The 25,633-nt window shown below is 34.8% G+C and overlaps 3 protein-coding genes, 1 non-coding gene and 1 pseudogene across 8 annotated transcripts in view; 1 reads left to right on the forward strand and 4 right to left on the reverse strand.

The window, feature by feature from the left end:
- Positions 1–21,999, reverse strand: part of LOC123891806 (probable 2-oxoglutarate-dependent dioxygenase AOP1.2) — a 36,647-nt gene extending 14,648 nt beyond the window's left edge. The window contains exon 1 of the mRNA XM_045941693.1: positions 21,812–21,999. Coding sequence (XP_045797649.1) covers positions 21,812–21,999 — 188 coding nt within the window. The remainder of the gene's footprint in view (positions 1–21,811) is intronic.
- On the reverse strand, positions 10,946–17,493 carry LOC123889072 (probable protein phosphatase 2C 43). 5 transcript variants are annotated; one of them, XM_045938253.1, is made up of 6 exons: positions 17,326–17,493; positions 15,229–16,943; positions 12,747–13,014; positions 12,288–12,649; positions 11,875–12,114; positions 10,946–11,669 (listed from the first exon to the last, which is right to left on the reverse strand). In XM_045938253.1, exons 3-6 carry the CDS (start codon positions 12,895–12,897, stop codon positions 11,202–11,204), a joined length of 1,221 nt encoding a protein of 406 aa, XP_045794209.1. In that variant the 5' UTR covers positions 12,898–13,014; positions 15,229–16,943; positions 17,326–17,493; the 3' UTR covers positions 10,946–11,201. The 5 variants fall into 5 exon arrangements, with proteins under 5 accessions (XP_045794209.1, XP_045794210.1, XP_045794211.1 ...); XM_045938254.1 differs by having other exon boundaries at positions 12,747–12,998; positions 15,229–16,892; positions 17,326–17,492; XM_045938255.1 differs by lacking the exon at positions 17,326–17,493 and having other exon boundaries at positions 12,288–12,523; positions 12,747–12,998; positions 15,229–16,086.
- LOC123888945 lies at positions 14,182–14,540 on the forward strand (annotated as a pseudogene).
- LOC123893380 lies at positions 17,372–17,600 on the reverse strand. The gene has a single exon (XR_006803481.1). It is a non-coding gene; the product is annotated as a small nucleolar RNA U3 (small nucleolar RNA).
- A 475-nt stretch (positions 22,000–22,474) lies between the features above and the next one.
- LOC123889076 (probable protein phosphatase 2C 68) lies at positions 22,475–24,650 on the reverse strand. The gene is made up of 4 exons (XM_045938259.1): positions 24,312–24,650; positions 23,853–24,214; positions 23,399–23,638; positions 22,475–23,204 (listed from the first exon to the last, which is right to left on the reverse strand). Exons 1-4 carry the CDS (start codon positions 24,586–24,588, stop codon positions 22,734–22,736), a joined length of 1,350 nt encoding a protein of 449 aa, XP_045794215.1. The 5' UTR covers positions 24,589–24,650; the 3' UTR covers positions 22,475–22,733.
- Positions 24,651–25,633: the final 983 nt, after the last annotated feature.

The raw sequence follows: 25,633 nt of genomic DNA on the forward strand, positions 1-25,633 counted from the left end.
ATTAGACATTACTTATACTACACATGAAACATTTCATTCAGTTGCATTTATCTATTACAACAAAATGTTTATTTAATATACCTCGTTTACACAAAAAAAAACCATTTATTTTATAAACAATAACACTCATGCCAAACACACTTCATCTTCATCTTTAATTTGTTTCTATTCACTTTTTAATGGCCGACACTAAAATCCTACTTTGCTCGAAGCCAAATGGTGCGATGAAGGATTTATTCCAACATACAATGAATACAAAGTAAAGGGAATTATATCTTCTTCACTCCCACTTCAAATATTATCTTTTGTTGTGCTTGGAGAATTTTTAAACAAAGAGTTGCTTGATTGGATTTTCAGCCATCCAAAAATCATCAATGCTACATCAACTATTCAACTACTAGCGGATTTCGATTATCTTTGATGTCTTTTGATCTTCAACTCTTTTTTGTTGAGTTTGCTGCTCCTGTTGTTCAGATCCACAGAACCATTTTTCTCTTTCTAGCAATTCTATTCATTTTCATTCAGGTACGTGCATGCTTAAAGAGTTCTGTTTTTGTTGTTTAATATATGAATCAATTAAGCTAAATAGTGCATGATTAGATTGAATGCTAGTTTGATAGAATCATATATATGATATGACACAATAATTTTGTCAAAATTATATCATGTAATCGTAGTTTCAACAAAATTAAGATGATTTCATCAAGCTCACATTGTATCTCCAGACACGTCTGATCTTAGTTTATAAATGAAACAAATATTTCTTATATCTAATATTATTCGTTTGTCTCTCTTTTATGTTATACAAATATTATTGATCATTAAGAAATTAATTGAGAAACAGTGAGGTTTTTAATGGTCAACTCAAGTACTTGGAATATATCAAAACAAGCAAGACATGTATCGATTATTAAAAATGATTCACTTGATCGTGTTTTGTTTCCCAAGTCCCAAAATTTAAGAACTATTATATTTTCCGTTGATGGAGTGGGCCTTGACAATGAAATATTGTTGCATACATGGATTTCAAGGTACAAATACTTGCGGGTTTTACATTTGAGTGATTTTTCATTTGAAACTCTTCCTAGCTCAATTGCTGAATTGAAACACCTGCGTTCTCTGACTCTATCTAAGAACAAGAAAATCAAAAGACTTCCTCATTCTATTTGCAAACTCCATAATTTGCAAGTCTTGGCATTAGGCGGATGCACGAAGCTTGAAACATTGCCAAGAGGATAGGAGAAGATGACTAGCCTTCGATATTTGCTTATAACCACCAAACAATCAGTTTTGGCATTGACTGAATTTGCAAACTTGACAATCTCCAGGTTTTGAAATTTGAAGATTGTAAAAATATGAAGTTTGTATTCAGTGGGGTTGACTTCCATTGAAACACTGTCTTTGTATTCATGTGAGAGCCTAGAATCCTTACCTGTCTATATTTTTCCGAAATTATAGTCTCTAACAATTGCACACTGTGAGATGTTAAACCTGTCATTGAACAACGAAAGCCCAGTCCAAAAATTGATGTTGAAGCATTTGTGTATCGCGGGTTTTCCAGGGCTTTCGACATTGCCCGGATGGATTGAAGGTGTTGTAGAAACTTTATAGACCTTGACAATTGAACTTCCTGATCTTCATATGCTTCCTGAAAGAATGAGTCGTCTTAAAAGGCTCGCTATTTTTGCTAGTCCTAAACAATTGATCCTTCCTCGTGGCATACAACACCTCATCACCTCTGAAGATTTGTTCATATTAGGTTGTCCTGAATTCTAAAGAAAATGTAAGCCACAATCTGGTGAGTATTGGCCGATGATTTCTCACATCACAAAAAGTATTGTCATTATAGAAGATAAACAGGAGGAGGAAGAAGAGGAGGAATGAAGACACCTTGAAGGTAAATATGTCATTTGTTATCTAATAAGTATTGATCAATTGGGTGCCCCTAATCGGTGGATTCCAGTTACTGTTGTTGCCGCGCGAGTTTGACACCAACAAACGGTTAGGGAGCGATGTCAATTTTCCAAAGCTTTGGAATTTGATTAAATACATAATTACAATGAATTTTGAAAAGTAAACGGACAAGCATGAATAACTTGTTTGAACTCACGCAATCTCAGATGTTAAACGTTCAAAATTTGTCAATTTTCTTTCTTTAATTTAAACAAAAAATCACCATAAACAACACATTAATCTTTTTATTTAAATCAAACATTTTACGAGCATTCATTAGCCATTATTTATACTACGTATGAAACAATTCATTCAGTTGCATTTATCTATTACAACAAAATATTTGTTTAATATACCTCGTTTACGCAAAAAAAAAAAAAAACATTGATTTTATAAACAATAGCACTCATGCCAAACACACTTCATCTTCATCTTTAATTTGTTTCTATTCACTTTTTAATGGCTGACACTAAAATCCTACTTGGTGGAAGCCAAATGGTGCGATGAAGGATTTATTCCAATACGATACGATGAATACAAAGTTAATGGAATTATATCTTCTTCACTCCCACTTCAAATATTATCTTTTGTTGTGCTTGGAGAATTTTTAAACAAAGAGTTGCTTGATTGGATTTTCAGCAATCCAAAAATCATCAATGCTACATCAACTATTCAACTACTCATGGATTTCGATTATCTTTGATGTCTTTTGATCTTCAACTCTTTTTTGTTGAGTTTGCTGCTCCTGTTGTTCAGATCCTCGGAACCATTCTTCTCTTTCTAGCAATTCTATTCATTTTCATTCAGGTACGTGCATGCTTAAAGAGTTCTGTTTTTGTTTTTTAATATATGAATCAATTAAGCTAATTAGTGCATGTTTAGATTGAATGCTAGTTTGATAGAATCATATATATGATATGACACATTGATTTTGTCAAAATTATATCATGTAATTGTAGTTTCAACAAAATTAAGATGATTTCATCAAGCTCACATTGTATCTCCAGACACGTCTGATCTTAGTTTATAAATGAAACAAATATTTCTAGCCTTCGATATATCCAGACATTGTATCTCCAGACACGTCGGATGCACAAAGCTTGAAACATTTCCAAGAGGATTGGGGAAGATGACTAGCCTTCGATATTTGCTTATAACCACCAAACAATCAGTTTTGGCATTGTCTGAATTTGCAAACTTGAACAATCTCCAGGTTTTGAAATTTGAAGATTGTAAAAATATGAAGTTTGTATTCAGTGGGGCAGAACAGTTGACTTCCATTGAAACACTGTCTCTGAGAGCCTAGAATCCTTACCTGTCTATATTTTTCCGAAATTACAATATCTAACAATTGCACATTGTGAGATGCTAAACCTGTCGTTGAACAACGAAAGCCCAATCCAAAAATTGATGTTGAAGCATTTGTGTATCGCGGGTTTTCCAGGGCTTTCGATGGATTGAAGGTGCTGCAGAAACTTTAGAGACCTTGACAATTGAACTTCCTGATCTTCATACGCTTTCTGAAACAATGAGTCGTCTTAAAAGGCTCGCCATTTTTGCTAGTCCTAAACAATTGATCCTTTCTAGTGGCATACAACACCTCAACACCCTTGAAGATTTGTTCATATTAGGTTGTCCTGAATTCTGAAGAAAATATAAGCCACAATCTGGTGAGTACTGCCGATGATTTCTCACATCACAAAAAGTATTGTCATTGTAGCAGATAAACAGAGGAGGAAGAGGAGGGGGAAGAAGAGGAGGAATGAAGACACCTTGAAGGTAAACATGTCATTTGTTATCTAATAAGTATTGATCTTACCTCCTAAACTAGTTTTCACTTGAAAATTTAAGGTTTGAGTTAAATTTTGAAATTTTATATGAACTGTAATCACAATGTTGCATGATTTTAACAACATTTAGATAGAACTCTAGAAGTGACTATCAACTATGTTGACACATGGTGTCTCCTTGTTTAATGAGTTCTCTACAAGGTTTTCTAAGTAAGAGATAATTAGTTATTTTCATGAGTTTGTTATCTAATAGCTTCTTCATGTAACTCTATACTTTCTCAGTAACTTCAACCATTTTTTTGAAGTGTCACTTTTACCAATAGAATGAGATCACAGAATTTTCAAAATGATGTAAAAGACAAGTTTTTTGAGATTGATGTTTGCTTTATATACTGGACTAGGTATGATGAAACTGGAACTGAAAGGGATAATAAAATTTGAAGAGACATGCAGTATAAGATTCACGGGTTGAGCAGGTCCAGCATTCAACAATATTCTCAAGATCTTTCTATCAGCATGTTTGATATAGCCAAATAATTGAAAAATATTATTTTCTTCTGTCCTTTAGTATTGGAGAATATTTGTATGAAAACTTATGATTTGTCATTTTTTTTTTAATGGACCATGGATGTTATTAGTTTCAATCAGTGATTTACAAACATATTTTTTTCTACTGAAGCAAAATGAAGGCCAATGGACTAAATGTTATGGGCTCAACACCCATCTACTCCATTTTTACATGCATTCTCCAACTGTCAAACCTTTTCAAGTAACATACATCTATAGATGCATACATGAAGCATGAAAGATTATCCTTAAACTTACTGATCCTGAAAGTTCGGAATAGCCACAAAACAGTACGTTTTCCTGAAAATTCTGCATTTTGGAATTGCCACAGTTAGTTACTATGCCTCAGTATATAGCATGCCAATTGCAGGTCATGTAAAATTTGAAGCTTTTCCAAAATGACTTCCAAAATTCTCACACAGCTTGTGTAAATTACCACTCTGATTGTTCAAATCCAAATTAATCAAGTGTTTCTTTAAAGCGACGAGGAAGATTCACGGGCTACAATTTCGTTAGTAAAAATTTCCTTTACATTTGTATTAAAACTAGGTTATCCATTTTTTGAAACATAGTATTAGAAAAAGTTAGAATAGTTTATTAATATCTATGCACACGAAATACATTAGACAAATCCACACTTTCAAAGTCTTACCATCACCATGCTGCCAATAGTCCTCTTGCATGGCATGAAAGTTTGGAGGAGGAGTCACATTGGCGAAAGCTTGTCTAACGATTGACCTAATATTCAGCGAAAATAGCAGCTACCGTTGAAAGCAGCATGAGTTGGACATCCTATAAAACAAGATTGTTTCTGGTACAGCGAATGTTCCACACGACCAAAGGGCTATAATATCCAACTCACTCACAATACTATCCAGCCCGGTATCAGGACACAACAAGAACATCTAGAAATCCACAACCATGCCAAACTGCAGCTGCTCGCCAGAATTGAAGTAAGCAACGAATAATAGACTCATCCACGCTATCACAACATGAAATATTTGGCAGGAAAAGAATTATGAAAAATTGAACGTTGACTGAGGTAGCTTCAATGTCCATTTCCAAGTCTCATGGGAGGCATCATCATTATCATGCAGAATGTGTGAGAGGAAGCTGAAGATGATGGGAATGGCGACACTCAAACCTACATGGATTGTTTTAGTTTGTAGCTTCAATGTCCTATTCTGGTGCCACACATTCTATGTTTATGCGTTGCTAGACTGATTTACATGGTCCAAATTAGTTTTTTTGAATAGGTGAAGACAAGTAGAGAAAGGTAGGAGTGGAATGAATGGGAATTGACAAGATATCATTTAGGTGTTTTCTGTTGTACAGTCCTCTTTGTTGTACCCTCTAATCAACTGTAGTATGCAGTATGCTCTTTCAAAATTTTTGCCTTTTTAAAAATCCTGTTTACTAATCTGAGCTAAGTTCTTGCTCACTTTGTACTAAATAAATAGTATGCAATATGCTCTTTTACTATTCTAAGTTGTTAATGTTCTCTTGGTGAGCTAACTCCAAAGTTTGCAAGTTTTGTCACTCAGCGGTTGCATGAATCTTGAAATGTTACCTAAAGGATTAGGTAAGTTAATCAGCCTTCGACAAATGTATATAACCACAAAGCAATCAGTTCTGTCACTAAATGAATTTGCAAGCTTGAGCAATCTTCAAACTCTGAGCTTTGAATATTGTGACAATTTGGAGGTTGTGCTCGGAGAGGTAGAACTTGCTTCCCTCGAAGCATTGATTGTTCGTTCTTGTGGAAGCCTTACATCCTTACCTTTTTGTAATCTCTCTCAACTAGAGGCTTTGCTAGTCATTAGATTGTATTAAGCTAGAGCTTAGAGTGCCGGAGAATCTTCAAAACACAATGAAAAATGGAGGATGAGTTTTCTTCATGTTGAGAATTTTCCGGGGCTACAGACACTGCCTGAATGGATTGAAGGAGCTGCAGAGACTTTACAGACCTTGATAATAATAAATATTCCTATGCTTTGGAAATTTCAAATACTCCATGTTGCCGACTGTCCTCTTTTGTATTGTCTTCCAAGTGGCATTCAATGCCTCACCGCCCTTGATACTTTGACCATAGATGGTTGTCCTAAATTATGCCGAAAATGAAAGGCTACATTCTGGTGAGTACTGACCTGTGATTTCTCACATTAAACGTGTTTCCATTGGAGAGCCAAAAGAACAGGAGATTAACCCCTTTAGGCCAGTTCATACATCAAAAATAAGAAAGAAGGTGTCCCAGGAGGGAGAGGGATCACTCTTTAGCAACTATGAGCTACTAATTAGGTAACAACATTACTATTTGCTTAGCTTTGGAATCCCATTATTTTCGACCCAAAAAAACAACAACTTACCTTTGAGACACTTTTCAATTCTGTTAATTTAAACATGTTTGATATGAAACAAGATAAATTACTAAATCTTCCTTAACTAGTGTTGTAGACTCTATTTATAGTTATTTTTCCATCATTTCAAACAAATAGGTGCTGCATGTTGCATTGTCATTACAATTACGGCTGCACTTTTTTGTAATATCAAATATCGTGACTTAAACACGTATGTGACACAATCGAAATTAAAATCTTTCACTGGAATCTGTACTTTCGCTATAATATCAAATATCGCGACTTAAACACGTATGTGACACAATCTGCAATATCAAATACTTAAACACGTATTTGCCATATCTCGTGCCATATTTCTGTCATTCAGCTGTATCTTTTGTCGCACTTGTGCTATTCAGCCGTAAACCAAACACATCGACCATATTTTCAAAAAATAAATAAATCTCAACAAGCAAGACATTTCTCAATTGTAGAAAATGGTTCACTTGGCAGTGCTTCGTTTTCCAAGTCCAGAAGTGTGAGAACTATATTATTTCCAATTGAAGGAGTGGGTGTTGATAATGAAACTCTGTTAGATACATGGGCATCTAGATACAAATACTTACGAGTTTTAGACTTAAGCGATTCTTTATTGAAGACTCTGCCTAATTCAATTGGTAAATTGGAGCACATACGTGTTCTCACCTTTCCAATAACCGGCAAATCAAAAGACTTCCTAATTCTATTTGCATACTCCAAAGTTTGCAAGTTTTGTCACTCAACCTTACAGTGATTTGATTCTCACTATTTCATTATATATATATATATATATATATATATATATATATATATATATATATATATATATATATATATATATATCATGTCAAAAATTAGAATTAGGAGTAATGGCCCATGTATAATATGTCAAATATATAACTCTAGCACCAATTGCATATTACATCTAGCTGTTGGGAAATACTTTTTCGAACCTCTAGTTGCAATTGTCGTGATTCCTCAATTTGCATATGGCTTCTAGGAAATAGGAAAACTTAGAGTATGTTATATTTTAAAAACCTTGTGAGATTTATGAGTTCATCTCGTATTTTCTCTATTTTTTCTGCTTTATCAAATTGTAAGGAGCAGATCAATCCATTATTCTATATTTTTTGTATCAATATATCTTTTTTCCTATCATATATGAACATATTGAATTACTTACTCCATGCTCTAGTTCAAATGATAAACAACTGAGTACTGTAAAAAATATATGTATGCAGTGTAACAGAAATATTTTCAAACTTCTATTTAGAAAATTAAGGAAGAGGCGTAATCATTGTGACACTTACAACCGAACTGAGTAAATGAAAAAAAACTATGGCATCTTATTTCCTATGTATACATGTGTCACACATTAGCATTATTATAGAAATTTGTAAACTCTGATTGTTGAAATCCGTCATCGCAGCTGCTATAGGAGTTCATCTCTAGTATCACACCCTACCTATTTGACCTGCTGTTGTCCAAATATACAACAACTACAGTTATAAGCCGATCTAAGTTGATCATAATATTGAAAGCGTACGTCCAACCCACTAATTTGATTACTCTTACGCAACCCTATAAGTTGACTATATCTTCTTCCCCTTCTATTAGCCCCTTTCTGTAAAACAAGTGTGACAAGTCTTTCTGCGATTCCATCTCGTGGACTGGTGTTAACAACTTTAGCAGCATCCTTATTTGACATCAATCTCCAAAATCCACTAGATCCAAATATAATGAAGTAAACATGTGGTTATGATGTTAGCAAAGGTCTTATAAAACCTCCAGGAACTCTTTCCCAAGTCGGGATTTCGAATGCTTCAGTTTCATTTATCTCTTCCTTCAAATATGCATATCCTAATACATCTAGTTGTCTCGATTAAACCTTTTCTGCAATGAATATAGGAAAATTAATATTGCAATTTATATCATGAATATCTGGCTGCAAGTCCCTGATGGCTGATTGAACCTCTCGATGATCAATATTGTGATCTTTAACAATCTGTTTCACAGCCAATCTTTTAAGTTTACCAATGCCCTTCATAGAACCGAATACAAGGGGCGAGTCTCCAACGTTGGCGGCATGTAACGTCCCTCTCCGTATGAAACAAATCAAACAACCTGAACTATCAAAAACATTTCTTTCAGCAGACTCCATAAAACCTCTCTCCATTTCGTCAACAACTTGCGTCATAATATTCTCATTCATATTGTTATTATTCTGCTGAATTCGCCCTGAAATTTATAACCAGATTATTTCCTCATCAAACATCCATGTTAAAACAGTACTACACTACACATGACAATATATCTATACACGTCGATTTAGACCAAAAGTACAACAATATGAAAGAAAGATTAGCAACACAAGCACAAGAACGATTAATTTTCTTGATTTCTTCAATGTTTATAATTAAGAAAACATTTTCCATCTCCTCAATTCTTGGATATACAATCACTTAGTTCCTTTAAGTTTCATTTCATGCTTCAATTCAATATACACACACACACACACACACTCAAAGAACACCATTCAAAGAATTAAAAGGTAAGAAACAAAAGGGCATCCAAATAACAAGTCACAGCACAATTTATGTATACACAGTGTAATGATAATAAGATAATAACACACACACACATGAATGAAAATGCATGAATGCCTTTTTTATGTGTCTTAATTAAAAACTCATAAAAAAGGCATGAAATTATGTGTCTTAATTAAAAAAGGCATTCATGCATTTTCATTCATGTGTGTGTGTGTTATTATCTTATTATCATTACACTGTGTATACATAAATTGTGCTGTGAGAGGTTAATCTCCATGAATGCCTTTTTCAATCTATTGCAAACCAAAAAAACTCATAATTTCAATCTAATTGGATTTTATTATAACTCCTTTAATATCTTAATTAACAACATGTATTAATCTAGATGGATTAAGTATATTCAATTTTACTTGCATAGTTATTTTGCTCATTAATCTTACATTATAATGTATTGTACAATAGCAGTGGTTGGTAAAGGCTTGAGACTTTAAAGTGTGTTTCTCTCAATGTCTTAAATTTGAATCCTTCTAGTCCACTTATTGTGTTGGGTCAGTACACACAGAGCGAAACTATATCCTTAAAAAGGCTCTCCGATATTGGACGGTAGGATTGGTGTCTTAAAAATTTCGGGCCAGATATTAAGTCTTAAAAATAATGTGCAACAATAGCTCATAATTTTGTCCAAGAATTCAACCAAGTAATTATCTCACGATCAACCTTTCCAACTTGCACAATAGTTCAACAAGAATGTGCTGATTCAAGAGAGATACTTCCGAGATATTTTTAAAGATCTTTCATTTCTAGTTAAAAAATGTGGCAAACAAAATTCATGCTGCATTATCAAGGTGCCATGATCCACTCAATCCGAGTCAATTTTCCATTAGGTGATGAACATAGTGATGTCATTAACAGAATGATTTCCAAAGGAATTTCTAAGGGTGCCGAATGTATTAAACTTCTCTTCTCACATGATGCTGCTGCTAGTGCATTATCCAAAAGATCGTCTGCTGATCAGCTGCTCTCCCAAATCGTCGGACACCTAATCATCGCAAATTTCCAATCCGAAACGTTTTGTCGCCGCCGTTGTTCTCCATTCTCGTACCAGTATTTCTGCATTCGATCTCAATTTGAAACTCATCGATTTCACCTCGAAACTCATCAATCTCATCGATTTCTCCATTTTGTACCTTCATCGACGGAGATCGTGAACTTTGATTTTTTATATGTTTCATAGCAGAGAAGACACTGTCATATAGCTTTGTATTAATCTTATCGTAAAGTTCAAGGAATCCGCCGTGTTATTCAAATGCTATCGCTGAAATCAATAACAGTTAGAGGTAGCAGAGACTGTGTCTGAGATAATTTGGATTCTGGTATGTACATGAATTTATATTTGATTTGAACTATATAAGTTTTTTTGGTTTGCAATAGCCTTCCTACATGAGAGGTAACCATATTCGACTCATTGTCAGACCCTAAACGTAAGCACCTCTCGGAACGTATATATCAAACTTTGTTAGTCACATTGTAGGAGACTAACCCCCTTATACTGAAATACATGACCTATAAAAATGGTTATGTAATAGTATCTATCTAGCTAGTTAAGAATATCCTTATGAATTAAGACTAGTACTAAGGATAAAGTCAATTATTTAATACCATGCATGCATCACAGAGATGGCAGATATAAAAAACAGTATAAAACATTTCAGAACATTTTCTAACTTTTATTTCAAAAACTAGACTGAATCATCCAATTTTATTTTCTATGTATATAGTTCCAAGTATAATCCTTGTGTTACATAAACTCCAGGACACTTATTAAAATTTGTATGATGCCTAAAAAACTGAGGAAAAATCAATGTATCACAGAAAATTGAAACTTCTACAATCCAATTTGATGCAGTAAAAGGAAAAAAAAACCAGTAGAGTTAACAGATCTCTAAACAGTTTTCACATTCTTCGGTTTAATGCTTCTTCCATTTCAGATGCTTTCTCAGAGTGTCCCAATGGCTTTTTCCCTTAGAGCTCTCAGTCTGATCCCCAGAGGTCCTTTCCATATCAAGAAGGTGCAGACCCTCAGCAGTCCTAGAGCTCTGACCCTTCGAGGTTGATCCCTTAAACCGTTTTTTGAAACTTTTCTTAAGATCCCCCGTAAATGAGTGCGATTCCGCGACAGTTAATGCAGACAGTGCAAAGCCCGATGGTTGACTCCCATCAGTTGAGCCTCTGTAGGAAAGATCATGTATGTGCTTCTTGATAAGCGGCGTCTTGTTGTCCAAGAACACGACGATCACGCTTATATCGTCGTGAAAAGTCCTCCTGCCAACATTAAGTTCCTTTCCTGGAGTCGTAGTCATCATGGCCCTATATTTAACATTCCTTCTTCTAGCAGCTTCCACTAGAGCAGTAGTCAGAAGCCTCTTAGCAATTCCCTACAAAAATCTCAAATGTCAGTCATAATAGTTTTAACGGTAACTAAAACGTCTTTACACTAATTCGAACGGCATTTGAAATTAAAGACTCAAGAGACATCTAATTTCCTAAAAATTAAACAAGTCTTGTTTTTTCTCATCACAAAATTAAAAACTAAGAAAGAACAAGGCATAGTTATAAGTATAACCATAGATATATACTTACATTTCTTGGATTCTTATGAACAATTTGAACTGCTTGATCATTTGACATGAGCTCCCAGAGTCCATCAGAAGCAAATATAAGAAACTTATCAGTTTCTGCTATATCTCTAGTAAGCATCTCTGGTTCTTCAGATACCACTCCTCTCTCAAAAGGATGAGGAACTTCTACGTACGTCGGGAACGAATTCAGCAACGAAAATGGAGGTCTCTTCAAATATGCATCGCCAATACTTCTACTTACCTAATATAAATACAAAAAAAATAAAACCTTATAACAGCCATAAACCAGTAACAAATATCAAATCAAACTATAACTCTATCTAACTTCAAATATGCATCACCAATACTTCATCTATCTAACATTGAATCAAACTAAAACTCTATCTAAATTGATTAAAAGAAAAACAGAATTACCATAATGATGCCTTTGACGCGCCACCCATTATTCTCCATCACAATGGTATCATCACCGGGATGCATTGATTTGAGTTCTTGTCGAATACCTGGATCATTACAATTGTGATCTCTTGTCAATTGTACAGCACTGACTCTTTTGTCAACCACAGATCCAATTACAGCACGCGAATCTCCAAGATTCGCGACATACAGCACACCCTTCCACAAAACCCCAGCAAGACAGCAAGAACCAACTTTTCCGATCGTCCGAATTTGAACAATATTATTTTTGACATAATTCAAAAAACAACGTTCAGTATACACAACCGCATCCCTCAAAGTCAGCGCAGTTATAGCGTTATCATTCTCATGAGCAAACGCTAAATCGAACCACAAAAAGTAAAAATTCAATTTTCCCCCAAATCAAGAAACAAATCTAAAATTAATAAAAAGAATTAATTAAAGAAAGACACTCACACAATAGATTGTTGAAGAGGTTATTAAGAACATAGAGCGATGCTTCGACGCCACCATGGCCATCGTAAACTCCAAGATAGAGTGCATTGTGAGAGGCAACTTCAACTTGGCTTTGGTCTTCCATAATTGTATTGGCTTGAGCATTAGCCATAGAAAATTCTCCAAAGCAATGTCGTTCGAGCTTGATCGATCTCGTGTAAGGGTCTTCATCGAATGCAATGAGATCATCATTCTTCCTCTTGAACAGATCAACTACAGTTTGTAGAACCTTATGCATTGTGAAGCATAAAAAAAAAAAAAAGAGTGATCTTGAATCTTGATTTGTGAGTGAGAGTGATGAATTGAAAAATAGTGAATGAATGTGATTGAAATGAATTATGCAATATGATGTATTTATAATGTGGAATGAAAATGCAAGAGAGTAAAGTAACTGAAAAACAGAAAACTGAATAATCTAACTGAATGCTAACAGAATCTAACAATGCCAGCTGTAAACTTTTGTTTTGGCGGGAAAAGGGAAATATTGAATGAAACTTGTGTTGACTATGGGATAAATATAATTTTGACTATGTAATATTTTATTGTAAAAATGGACTATTTCATATTAATGATATGCTTTATATGAAGATCAAAATTTATTATTTTTCCATTTGTAAAAAAAAAATTCCATTTTTTCCAATACTGGTTTAATCATTTTAATCAATTTTGTTATTTTTTTTTGTATTTTTGTTAAATTGTTAGTACTTTTCTAATGGCAAGAAGAAAAATGATTTGGTACGCGTGGATAATGATCTGTAGGCAAAATGAATTTAAAACTTAAGAATAACACGACTGACACGGCATTTTCAATATAACTATGAAGCACAAAGACTGACACGAACCGGACATACTCAGATGCTGTCTCGCAGACACTTGTCAGTCGGCTATATACACGAAAATGTGACTTACATCAACGAAAAGAAAAAAGAATGAAGGTAAACAAAATTCAACGTCGAAGAACATGGCAAGCCTCACGCGTGCAACATACGCAGGGAACTACTTCTAGAAATATCGTTGCTCACAGTTAAGGAATATGGTTTTGGTGTAGAAGGTTGGTTACATTGAGTATAACTCGTAAATATAGTAATATTTCACAGTGGTGCTACACGCAATTTACTCATTTGACCCGCGGGGTAACTCTCCCCGCGCGCCCAGCCCTCACCCCATTTTTTTAGCAGGTTAGGTGGGACGGACCAATTTAAGACACCAAACCTATAACCTAGGCCTGGCCCGCCAAAAACTTGAATTATTTTAATAAAACTTGATTTGGTTCAATAAGAGCTATTATATACATATATATTTAATTTTATTATTTTAATAAAACTTGAATCAATTGAAAGTCATTATTTTAGAGGGAAAGAGAGAGAAAGGATGTCGAAGAGACGTCGGGGGTGGTTTTGCCAGGAACAAGTTTCGTATGTCACTAGGTCTTCTAGTGGCCGTGATGGCGAATTGCGCATGCAACACTTGAGCAGAAAATCTTTACATCATCTCCGTCAAAAGTATCAAGGGTAGATTTAATCGTCTTCCGTTGATGACATGGTGATGGCCATCGTTATGACGCCGAAAGGATGGTGTCTTCATGTACTTCAAAGATATAGTGCTGGTGTTATTGTGAATCCTAAGGGTGAAATGAAAGGGTCTGCTATCATTGGACCAATTGGTCAGTGTGCCGATCTTTGGCCAAGGATTGCAAGTGCTGCCTATGCCATTGTATCAGTGGGGGAATTCTGGTTCTTGCAGTGGGGATTCTAATAGGAAAATAGAATCATGCATATCTACCTAAGTAGTTTCTAGAGGACAAAGATTCAATACCGTCATAAAAAATCCGCATTCACACAATCCATCTTTTCAAAACCATCTAATCTTAATCTTCTTCTTTTTTTTGACACAAATCTAATCTTAATCTTGATTATATTATTATTAGTGGTTAGTAGTAAAGTTGGTAGTAATATTGTTTATGTTTCTTTTCTTGTTTAAGCTTGTTCGCATTAATCTGTTTTGTTGCTATTTTCATGCATATAGATTGTTCTGTTTTGTTCCTATCTATAATCTGTTTTGTTCATATTTTTAAGTATATAATCTTTTTATTGTATTTAACTTATAATCTTTTTAGAGAGAAATAAGGATACCTAGTAATTTGGATTTGGCTGTGATTTGTGTTTTGGGTTTCCAGTGCAAGATTGATGGTTTTTTGGATTGTGTTGTGATACATGATACAATATGAATACAGGAAAATTGAAGATATGATATTTTAATAAAAAATTAAATTAAAAATAAAATATATAAATACACAGTGTATAAACATAACTAAGAATGATCCAAATAAGTGAAAACACTACAAAAAGAAATATCAATGATCATAAAAAAGAGAAGTTTGATGTGTGTTTGTTATTAGTTGCAGCAACTATGAAGAAGAGTAAAATGCTCAACAATGAGTTACCTGATTGTGTTATACCATATATCTTTTCAAAGTTGAGTTTGAAGGATTTGTTGAAAACCAGTGCATAGTCCAAATGATGGATTCATGAATGAGTTTGGTAAAATACTCACTTTACAACCTCCATAGGAACTGGGATGTTGCACATTTCTGCCAATTTAATTAACCATATGTTGTCAAGCTCCTCAACAAGACCACAAATTTATGACATTTCTAGTTATGTTAGGCGTAACATCTGGTCTTCTCGTATATTGTTGAAGGAAGGATACCGGTGGAGAATTGGTGATGGTGCTGATATACAGATTTGGAATACTCCTTGGCTTAGGAATGATAAGAGTCCAGTTTTATCAACTCCTTGCATTCAGCTTATAGCTTCAGCCACTGTTAGCATGTTGATAGACAAAGCTGAGAAGTTGGAATGCATCTCTTGTTGGTAGCTTATTTAATGAAAGGGATGCTCATGAAATTCTCAAGATTCCACTTGTTAATCTTACAAATAAGGATTCTATAATATGGCGGTATGACAAAAAAGGTTTGTATTCAGTGAAAAGTGCTTATCGTGTTTATGTCCATATTATAATAAACAGAGATGAATGGAAAGTAGAAGGTGACTGGAAAAAGCTTTGGTCATTACCTATTCCTCCGAAGGTTAAGCATTTTGTGTGGCGTCTTGGAAGGAATTGTTTACCAAACAGACAAAGGTTAATTAGTAAGGGCATTGATTGTAATTCAAATTGTGTTATTTGCCAAACTTATACTGAATACAACTGGCATCTTTTCCTATGTTGTGCTGATAGTGTAAGCTGTTGGAGAAAACTAGGCTTGTGGCCAGCGCTGGAACCTTTGATGGATAATGCTGAAAGTTTTTATGATGTTTTTCAAGATGTTGCAGATATTTACTACTGATCAAATAGTTTTATTTGCAATGACATCCTGGAGCATATGGAAAAAGCGCAATTTGCAACTATGGGAGCAGAAAATTGAGACGGTTGAGCAAGTAATTCATCGTGCGCAAGGGGTGTTGCAGGCATGGCAATACGCACAGCATCGTAGAAATGACCGTGATAAAAACAGGCAGCAGGAGAATAACTTACGGTGGCAGCCAGCCACCCCCAGAAGGTTATGTCAAATGCAATGTCAATGCGGCGGTGTTTGAAGCAGAAGGGAAGGTGGGTATTGGGGCCTGTTTGAGGGATGCAGAAGGTATTGGGGCCTGTTTGAGGGATGCAGAAGGTACCTTTATTGGTGCTATGACAGACTTTTGTCATGCTGTCATGACAGTTACAGAGGCAGAATGTTGGAGTTTGTTTTAGCTTCAATGTGGTGATGGAGGATGTGCATAATGGGAAAGAAAATAGATCAGAGTATGGCATGATCCTGCAAGATTGTAGGAATTTTTTTAGGAGACACAACAACTACAAAGTTGTGTTTGCTAGGCGGCAAGCAAACTGTAGCGCTCATGCACTTGCAAGGGCAGCTATTTCTTACGCTTCTCGCATTGTTTTTTATGTAATTCCAAATTGTATTGCTACTATTGTTATAAATGAAATGCCTTCACATTTCTGCCAATTTAACCATATGTTGTCAAGCTCCTCAACAAGACCACTGGCGGAAAATTTACGACATTGAAGCTATGTTGTTCAGATTTTGCATAGAATCATCAACTCCTGCTACAGAAGCTGAATGTGATGATGAATTCATTTATGTTTTCCTATATACTGAAAATTTATTAACCACATTTAGTTCAAAATGCATATAACTAACCAACACTAAAAGCAGATGCTAAGTGTAATTCTATCATTTTTCTTCAAAGTGATGTGATAGAACAAAATATAGTTTCATAACCTGTAACAGATTATTATTATTCCCAATATTAATTAAAATTCATAAAATTATTTTGGGGGAAAAAATTAGGGTTTTAAATTTGGGGATTTTGTCTCTGTTAGGGTTCTTGAAAACCCAACCCATAATCAAATCCACAAAACCTTAAAATCACAATCAAGAATATTCTAAACCTAATTTGATTTTCAGAGTTGAGATTAGGTTCACAATTAAGGTACCCAAAAAAAAAAAAAGAGAACAAAAATGTGGAAATAGTACCGTGCGACGCCGTTTTGCAAAATAACATGACAAAAAAAAATTGTTGAGACTGTCAGAACACCGTGTGTGTGACCACCCCAGTCAGGTGAAACTGGCTGAGAACGATGCTCCACAGCGAAGGTTGAGGTCTCGCAGACGAGACTTCATCCCACCCGTTAATCACGCTCTGATCACATGGTCATGGTTCATCCACCAGAAGTATGTTCCCGTCTCCTTAGAAATCAAGGACAGAGTAATACAATCCTATAGAACAAATCCTGTTCAAGTAAGATCGTGTCCATTGCTCTACACTTATATAAACACTTGATTTCGGTTTGTTATTGGCGATGTGGGACTATAACTTTGTTTCTATTGTGAATTATTCTTCTGATGTTATTTAATACTCGCTTATAGAAATACTTCTGACCCTTTAAGCCATTCCAGATTTATAACTAATTTAGTTTAACTTAACAGTGCATTGTCCAAAATCTTTTAATACTCAATAGATATATTAACTTCGTGGTTTCAGAACAAGAGGAACTGAATAGTGCATTGTCCAAAAGATCGTCTGAAACCTAATCGTAAGATTACCAAGCTTGGTGAGGATGGCAACATGGAATGTTGGCAAAGATGATGCAGCAAGCTTGGTGTGTGTGTGTGTGCTATTTTCATTTCTAAGTAATACTATTATTATATATTGTTATGTGTTTAAATCAAGTCTCCACAAAATTTAGTTGGAATTAAATAATGTCTTATCAAATCTAGGTAGTGATTCCCACATCGTCTACAGATAAAAAATGAATAAGTAGCTCCTTATCAAATTTAGGAGATGATAGAATAGAATGGTAAATATATTTAGAACTAATTGGATTGGCTATGAAGCACGGACACTAACACGTCGACATCGATAATAATTTAAGAAAATGACATAATTTAGAGTAATCATAAGTGTCAGGACGGTGTCAGTATCGGACACCGACACGTGTCCCACACCGGGACACGACTAATATGAAGAGTGTTTGTGCTTCATAGGAGGGCGTTGACCAGCATAGCTATAGATAGGTTTATAAGTGGTTTGTTGTTTCTTGGTTTCTAATGGAAAGATCAAAGAGTTGTTTCATAGCAGAGAAGACACTGTCATATAGCTTTGTATTAATCTTATCATAAAGTGCAAGGAAACTAACCCCCTTATAATGAAATACATCTATTATAAAACGCGTCGTTGGACTGAAAGTTACTCCTTACTATCATAGACTAGTTTCTAAGGATCAAGTCAATTATTTAATACTATGCATGACATTTAGAGAGCATTTCAAATGATGCAACCAAGAACTGAAATGGCAGATATGAAAAAACAGTATACAACAGTTCAGAACATTTTCTAAATTTTATTTCAAAAACTAGACAGAATCACACAATTTTATTTGCTATAATCCTTGTATCACATAAACTCCATTTGTATGATGCCTAAAAAACTGAGGAAAAATCAATGTATCACATAAACTCCAGGACACTTATTCAAAAACTAGGAGAATTACACAATTTTATTTGCTATATAGTTACAAGCATAATTCTCGTATCACATAAACTCCAGGACACTTATTCAAAAACTAGCAGAATTACACAATTTTATTTGCTATATAGTTACAAGCATAATTCTTGTATCACATAAACTCCAGGACACTAATTAAAATTTGTATGATGCCTAAAAAACTGAGGAAAAATCAATGTATTACAGAAAATCGAAACTTCTAGAATATATTTGATGCAGTAAAAGGAAAAAATCACTCAACCAGTAGAGTTAACAGATCTCTACTGTTGAAGGAAGTAAAAACAGTTTGCACATTCTCAATTTCTGTTTTAACGCTTCTTCGGTTGAATCCGCTTCTTCCGTGTAAAACTCATTTTCAGAGTGTCCCAATGGCTTTTTGCCCCAGAGCTCTCAGTCTGCGAACTCTCAACACTTCAATCCGACCCATATAAAGATGGCGCAGATCCTCAGTCTGAGAGCTCCGACCCTTTGAGGTTGATCCCTTAAACCGTTTTATGATACTTTTTTTCAGATCCCTCGTAAATGAGTGTGATTCCGTAGCAGTTAATCCAGACAGTGCAAAGGTCGATGGTTGACTCCCGTCAGTTGATCCTCAGTAGGAAAGATCAAGTAAGTGCTTTTTGATAAGTGGCATCTTGTTGTCTAAGAACACGACTATCACACATATGTCATCGTGAAAAGTCCTCCTGCCAACACAAGTTTCCTTTCCTGGAGTCGCAGTCTTCATGGCCCTATAGGTAATACCCCTTCTTCTAATAGCTTCCACTAGAGCAGTAGTCACAAGCCTCTTCGCAATTCCCTACAGAAATCTCAAAAAGTCTTTACACTTATTCAACCGGCATTTGAAATTATAAAGAATCAGGGCACTTCTAATTTCCTAAAAATTAAACAAGTCTTCTTATGAACAATTTGAACTGCTTGCACATTTGTCATGAGCTCCCAAAGTCCATCAGAAGCAAATATAAGAAACTTATCAGTTTCTTCTATAACTCTAGTAAACATCTCTGGTTCTGCAGATAGCACTCCTCTATCAAAAGGATGAGGAACTTCTTCGTATGTCGGGAACGAATCCAGCAACGAAAATTGAGGCCTCTTCAAATATGCATCACCAATACTTCTACTTACCTAATATAAGTTCAAGAAAACATTATAACAGTCATAAACTACTAATCAAATATTGAATCAAACCAAAACTCTATCTAACTTGATTAAAAGAAAAACAAAATTACCATACTGAGGCCTTTGACGCGCCACCCGTTCTGCTCCATCACAATGGTAGGATCACCGGGATGCAATGAGATGAGTTCTTCTCGAATAGCCGGATCATTACAATTGTGATCTCTTGTCAATTGTACAGCACTGACTCTTTTGTTAACCACAGAACCAATTACAGCACGCGAATCTCCAAGATTCGCGATATACAGCACACCATTCCACAAAACCCCAGAAAGACAGCATGAACCAACTTTTCCGATCGTCCGAATTAGACCAATATTATTTTCCACATAATCCAAAAATCCATTTTCAGTATCTGCAACAGCATTCCTCAAAATATCTGCTATAGCATCGTCATTCTCATGAGCAAACCCTAAATCGAACCACAAAAAGTAAGTGTAAGTGGTCTACCAAAAACCTTATTAATTTTTAAAATTTTAACCATTGGAATTTTTTGTTATATTTGGAGTTAAAATTTAACGGAAATGACCAATATGACAATCATATATGTCTTTAAGGGATCAATCCGGGTCTTTTTTCTTTAAGGGACCGATCATATATGAGTGTATATCTCGGTACATCTTATAGTCTGTCTGTTAAAAGTTCTACATCAAATGCGAGATGGTTTTAAAATATATTTATAAAGTTCTACATCTTATATGTCTTTACAAATTGGTTTTACATGGTTGCAACTCTCAATTATAAGATACTCGGGTATTAGTAGTAACTATCAAATATATTTTGTTGTATGTTTGTTATTGGTTGCAGCAACTATGAAGAGAGTATATCTTTTCAAAGTTGAGTTTGAAGGATTTGTTGAAAACCAGTGCATTGTCCAAAAGATGGCATCATGAATGGAGATTGATAAGAATGGACATCAACTTTGATATCCATAACATGTTTGATAACTATAATATAACAGTTAGGTGATGAACATAGTGATATCATTAACATAATGATTTCCAAAGGAATTTCTAAGGGTGCCAAACAATATTGATGCTGCTGCTAGTCTGCTGATCAGCTGCTCTCCCAAATTGTCTGAAACCTAATCATCGCAAATTTCCAATTGGAAACATTTCGTCGCTGCCGTTGTTCTCTATTCTCGTTCCAGTATTTCCGCCATCGATCTCAACGTGAAACTCATCGTAGAACGACCTCGATCTCACCGCGAAACCTAATCTTCTTGTTTTTTAATATGTTTAGTTAACTTTGCTGCCTCTAACTTTCATGTTCTCTTTGAAATTTTCATTTTTGCTCATAATAAACTGGTAAGATTCCCAAGTTTGGTGAGGATGGCAACTTGGAAAGTTGGCAACTTGGAGGGTTAGTCCAGTGTGTGTATATGCTATTATTATATATATATTATTATGTGTGTAGATCACAACCTCATAGGTATTGAAGGATCAGGGCCTTATAAGTAACTATCTTCATTAACTCAATGCCTATAAGTGTTCCATAGAACTTGTTCCATTGAAACAAATGCTTATTTGGAGCTCCTAGCAATTAGTCCTACCATTGAAACATATATGTATCAATCAATCATATGCCATTGCTTTCACCTTTAACTATTGTTACAAAATCAAATCTCCACAAAATTTAGTGTAATCATAAGTGTTGGTGTTCCACACCGACGCGTGTCCGACACCGGGACACGACTAATATGAAGACTATTCGTGCTTCATAGGAAGACGTTACTTGGTTTATCAGTGGTTTGTTGTTTCTTGGTTTCTAATGGAAAGATCAAAGAGTTGTTTCATAGCAGAGAAGACACTTTCATATAGCTTTGTATTAATCTTATCATAGAGTGCAAGGAATCCACCGTGTTCTTCGAATGCAGTCCTCACAACTTGACAAACAGAAACCCATTTATCAGTGCCAGGCTTCAAGTTTTCGTTGCTGAAATCAATAACAGTTAGAGGTATGCACATGAATTTAATTTGATTTCTACTGTATATATTTTCTTGGTTTGCAATAGCCTTCCTACACGCGAGGTAAAACATACTAAGGATATATCAAACTTTGATTCGTCACATTGTAGGAGACTAACACCCTTATACTGAAATACACCTACTATAAAACTGTGTCATAGAGTGCAAGGAATCCACCGTGTTCTTCGAATGCAGTCCTCACAACTTTACAAATAGAAACCCATTTATCAGTGCCAGGCTTCAAGTTTTCGTCGCTGAAATCAATAACAGTTAGAGGTAGCTCTGAGACTGTGTCTGAGATTATTTGGATTCTGGTATGCACATGTATTTATATTTGATTTGCACTATATATATTTTCTTGGTTTGCAATAGCCTTCAAACACGTGAGGTAATCATATATTTGACTCATTTTCTAATACCATGCATGCATCACAGAGATGGCAGATATGAAAAAACAGTATAAAACATTTCCGAACATTTTCTAACTTTTATTTCAAAAACTAGACTGAATCATACAATTTTATTTTCTATGTATATAGTTCCAAGCATAATCCTTGTGTCACATAAACTCCAGGACACTTATTAAAATTTGTATGATGCCTAAAAAACTGAGGAAAAATCAATGTATCACAGAAAATTGAAACTTCTACAATCCAATTTGATGCAGTAAAAGGAAAAAAATCACTCAACCAGTAGAGTTAACAGATCTCTAAACAGTTTTCACATTCTTCGGTTTAATGCTTCTTCCATTTCAGATGCTTTCTCACAGGGTCCCAAGGGTTTTTTCCCTTAGAGCTCTCAGTCTGATCCCCAGAGTCCCCTTCCATATCAAGAAGCAGGTGCAGACCCTCAGCAGACCTAGAGCTCTGACCCTTTGAGGTTGATCCCTTAAACCGTTTTTTGAAACTTTTCTTAAGATCCCCCGTAAATGAGTGAGATTCCGCAACAGTTAATGCAGACAGTGCAAAGCCCGATGGTTGACTCCCATCAGTTGAGCCTCTGTAGGAAAGATCATGTACGTGCTTCTTGATAAGCGGCGTCTTGTTGTCCAAAAACACGACGATCACACTTATATCGTCGTGAAAAGTCCTCCTGCCAACATTAGGTTCCTTTCCTGGAGTCGTAGTCATCATGGCCCTATATTTAACATTCCTTCTTCTAGCAGCTTCCACTAGAGCAGTAGTCACAAGCCTCTTCGCAATTCCCTACAGAAATCTCAAATGTCAGTCATAATAGTTTTAACGGTAACTAAAATGTCTTTACACTAATTCGAACGGCATATTTGAAATTAAAAAGAATCAAGACACTTCTAATTTCCTAAAAATTAAACAAGTCTTCTTGTTTTTTCTCAACACAAAAGGAAAAACTAAGAAAGAACAAGGCATAGATATATACTTACATTTCTTGGATTCTTATGAACAATTTGAACTGCTTGATCATTTGACATGAGCTCCCAGAGTCCATCAGAAGCAAATATAAGAAACTTATCAGTTTCTTCTATAACTCTAGTAAGCATCTCTGGTTCTGCAGATACCACCCCTCTCTCAAAAGGATCAGGAACTTTCTCGTACGACGGGAAGGAAGCCGGCAACAAAAATGGAGGCCTCTTCAAATATGTATCACCAATACTTCTACTAACCTAATGTAAGTTAAGAAAACATTATAACAGTCATAAAACAGTAACAAATATCAAATTGAACTAAAACTCTATCTAACGTCAAATATGCATATTACCAATACTTTAACTAACATAATATAAATTCAAGAAAACCTTATAACAGTCATAAACTACTATCTAACATTGAATCAAACTAAAACTCTATCCAAATTGATTAAAAGAAAAACAGAATTACCATAATGATGCCTTTGACGCGCCACCCGTTCTTCTCCATCACAATGGTATCATCACCGGGATGCAATGAGACGAGTTCTTCTCGAATAACCGGATCATTACAGTTGTGATCTGTTGTCAATTGTACAGCACTGACTCTTCTGTTAACCACGGAACCTATTACAGCACGCGAATCTCCAAGATTTGCGATATACAGCACACCCTTCCACAAAACCCCAGCAAGACAGCATGTACCAACTTTTCCGATCGTCCGAATTTGAACAATATTATTTAGCACATAATCAAAAAATCTACGTTCGGTATCCGCAACTGCTTCCCGCAAAGTCGCCTCAGCTATAGCGTTATCATTGTCATGAGCAAACCCTAAATCGAACCACAAAAAGTAAAAATTCAATTTTCCTCCAAATCAAGAAACAAATCTAAAATTAATAAAAAGAATTAATTAAAGAAAGATACTTACTCAATAGATTGTTGAAGAGGTTATTAAGAACATAGAGCGATGCTTCGACGCCACCATGGCCATCGTAAACTCCAAGATAGAGTGCATTGTGAGAGGCAACTTCAACTTGGCTTTGATCTTCCATAATTGTATTGGCTTGAGCATTAGCCATAGAAAATTCTCCAAAACAATGTCGTTCGAGATTGATCGATCTCGTGTAAGGGTCTTCATCGAATGCAATGAGATCATCATTCTTCCTCTTGAACAGATTAACTACAGTTTGTAGAACCTTATGCATTGTGAAGCAAAAAAAAAAAAAAGAGTGATCTTGAATCTTGAATTGTGAGTGAGAGTGATGAATTGAAAATAGTGAATGAATGAATGTGATTGAAATGAATGATGCAATATGATGTATTTATAATGTGGAATGAAAATGCAAGAGAGTAAAGTAACTGAAAAACAGAAAACTGAATAATCTAACTGAATGCTAACAGAATCTAACAATGCCAGCTGTAAACTTTTGTTTTGGCGGGAAAAGGGAATTATTGAATGAAACTTGTGTTGACTATGGGATAAATATAATTTTGACTCTATAATATTTTATTGTAAAAATTGACTATGGGGCATGTGAAGATCAAAATTCATTACTTTTCAATAAGTACATTTGTCCCATAAAAATTGACTCTGTAATATTGTAAAAAAAAATTCATTTGCTCCATAAGTCTTAGCTCAACTGATAAAAATATGCCGAAATTATTAGGTCGGACGTCGTGACTCGAGTTCGAACTCGGGATCTCACAATTATGTGAGTTTAATTTCAGTGAATTATATCACTTTATCTAAGACAAAAAAAAAAATTCAATTTTTTTTCCTATTTTTTCGATACTGGTTTAATTGTTTTAATCAATTGTTACTTTTCTAAAAATAAGAAGAATTATTTGGGACCTGTTGATAATGATCTATAGGTAAAATGAATTTAAAACTTAAATATAACACAGACTGACACAGAATGTTCAATATAACGTTGAAAGCACAAAAGACTCACATGGACCATCAGACATACATAGATGTAATCTCGCAGACACGTTGACACCGATAATAATTTGAGAAAATAAAATAATTCAATGTGATTAAATGTGTCGATGACGGACATCGACGCGTGTCAGACACAATACGCACATAATTTGATGAATGTTCTTTTTTAATGGACTATAATAATAATGGTAGTAAATATCATTCTATTTGAAAAAATTTAATAAAAAAATAATCAAGAAATCATGTTTACGATTTTCTTTTGCAAACTTTACCAACCAAAAAATGTCTTAATTTTTTTTATTTGCGGT

The sequence above is a fragment of the Trifolium pratense genome, linkage group LG6 (genome assembly GCF_020283565.1).
Source record: "Trifolium pratense cultivar HEN17-A07 linkage group LG6, ARS_RC_1.1, whole genome shotgun sequence".
Lineage (NCBI taxonomy): Eukaryota > Viridiplantae > Streptophyta > Magnoliopsida > Fabales > Fabaceae > Trifolium > Trifolium pratense.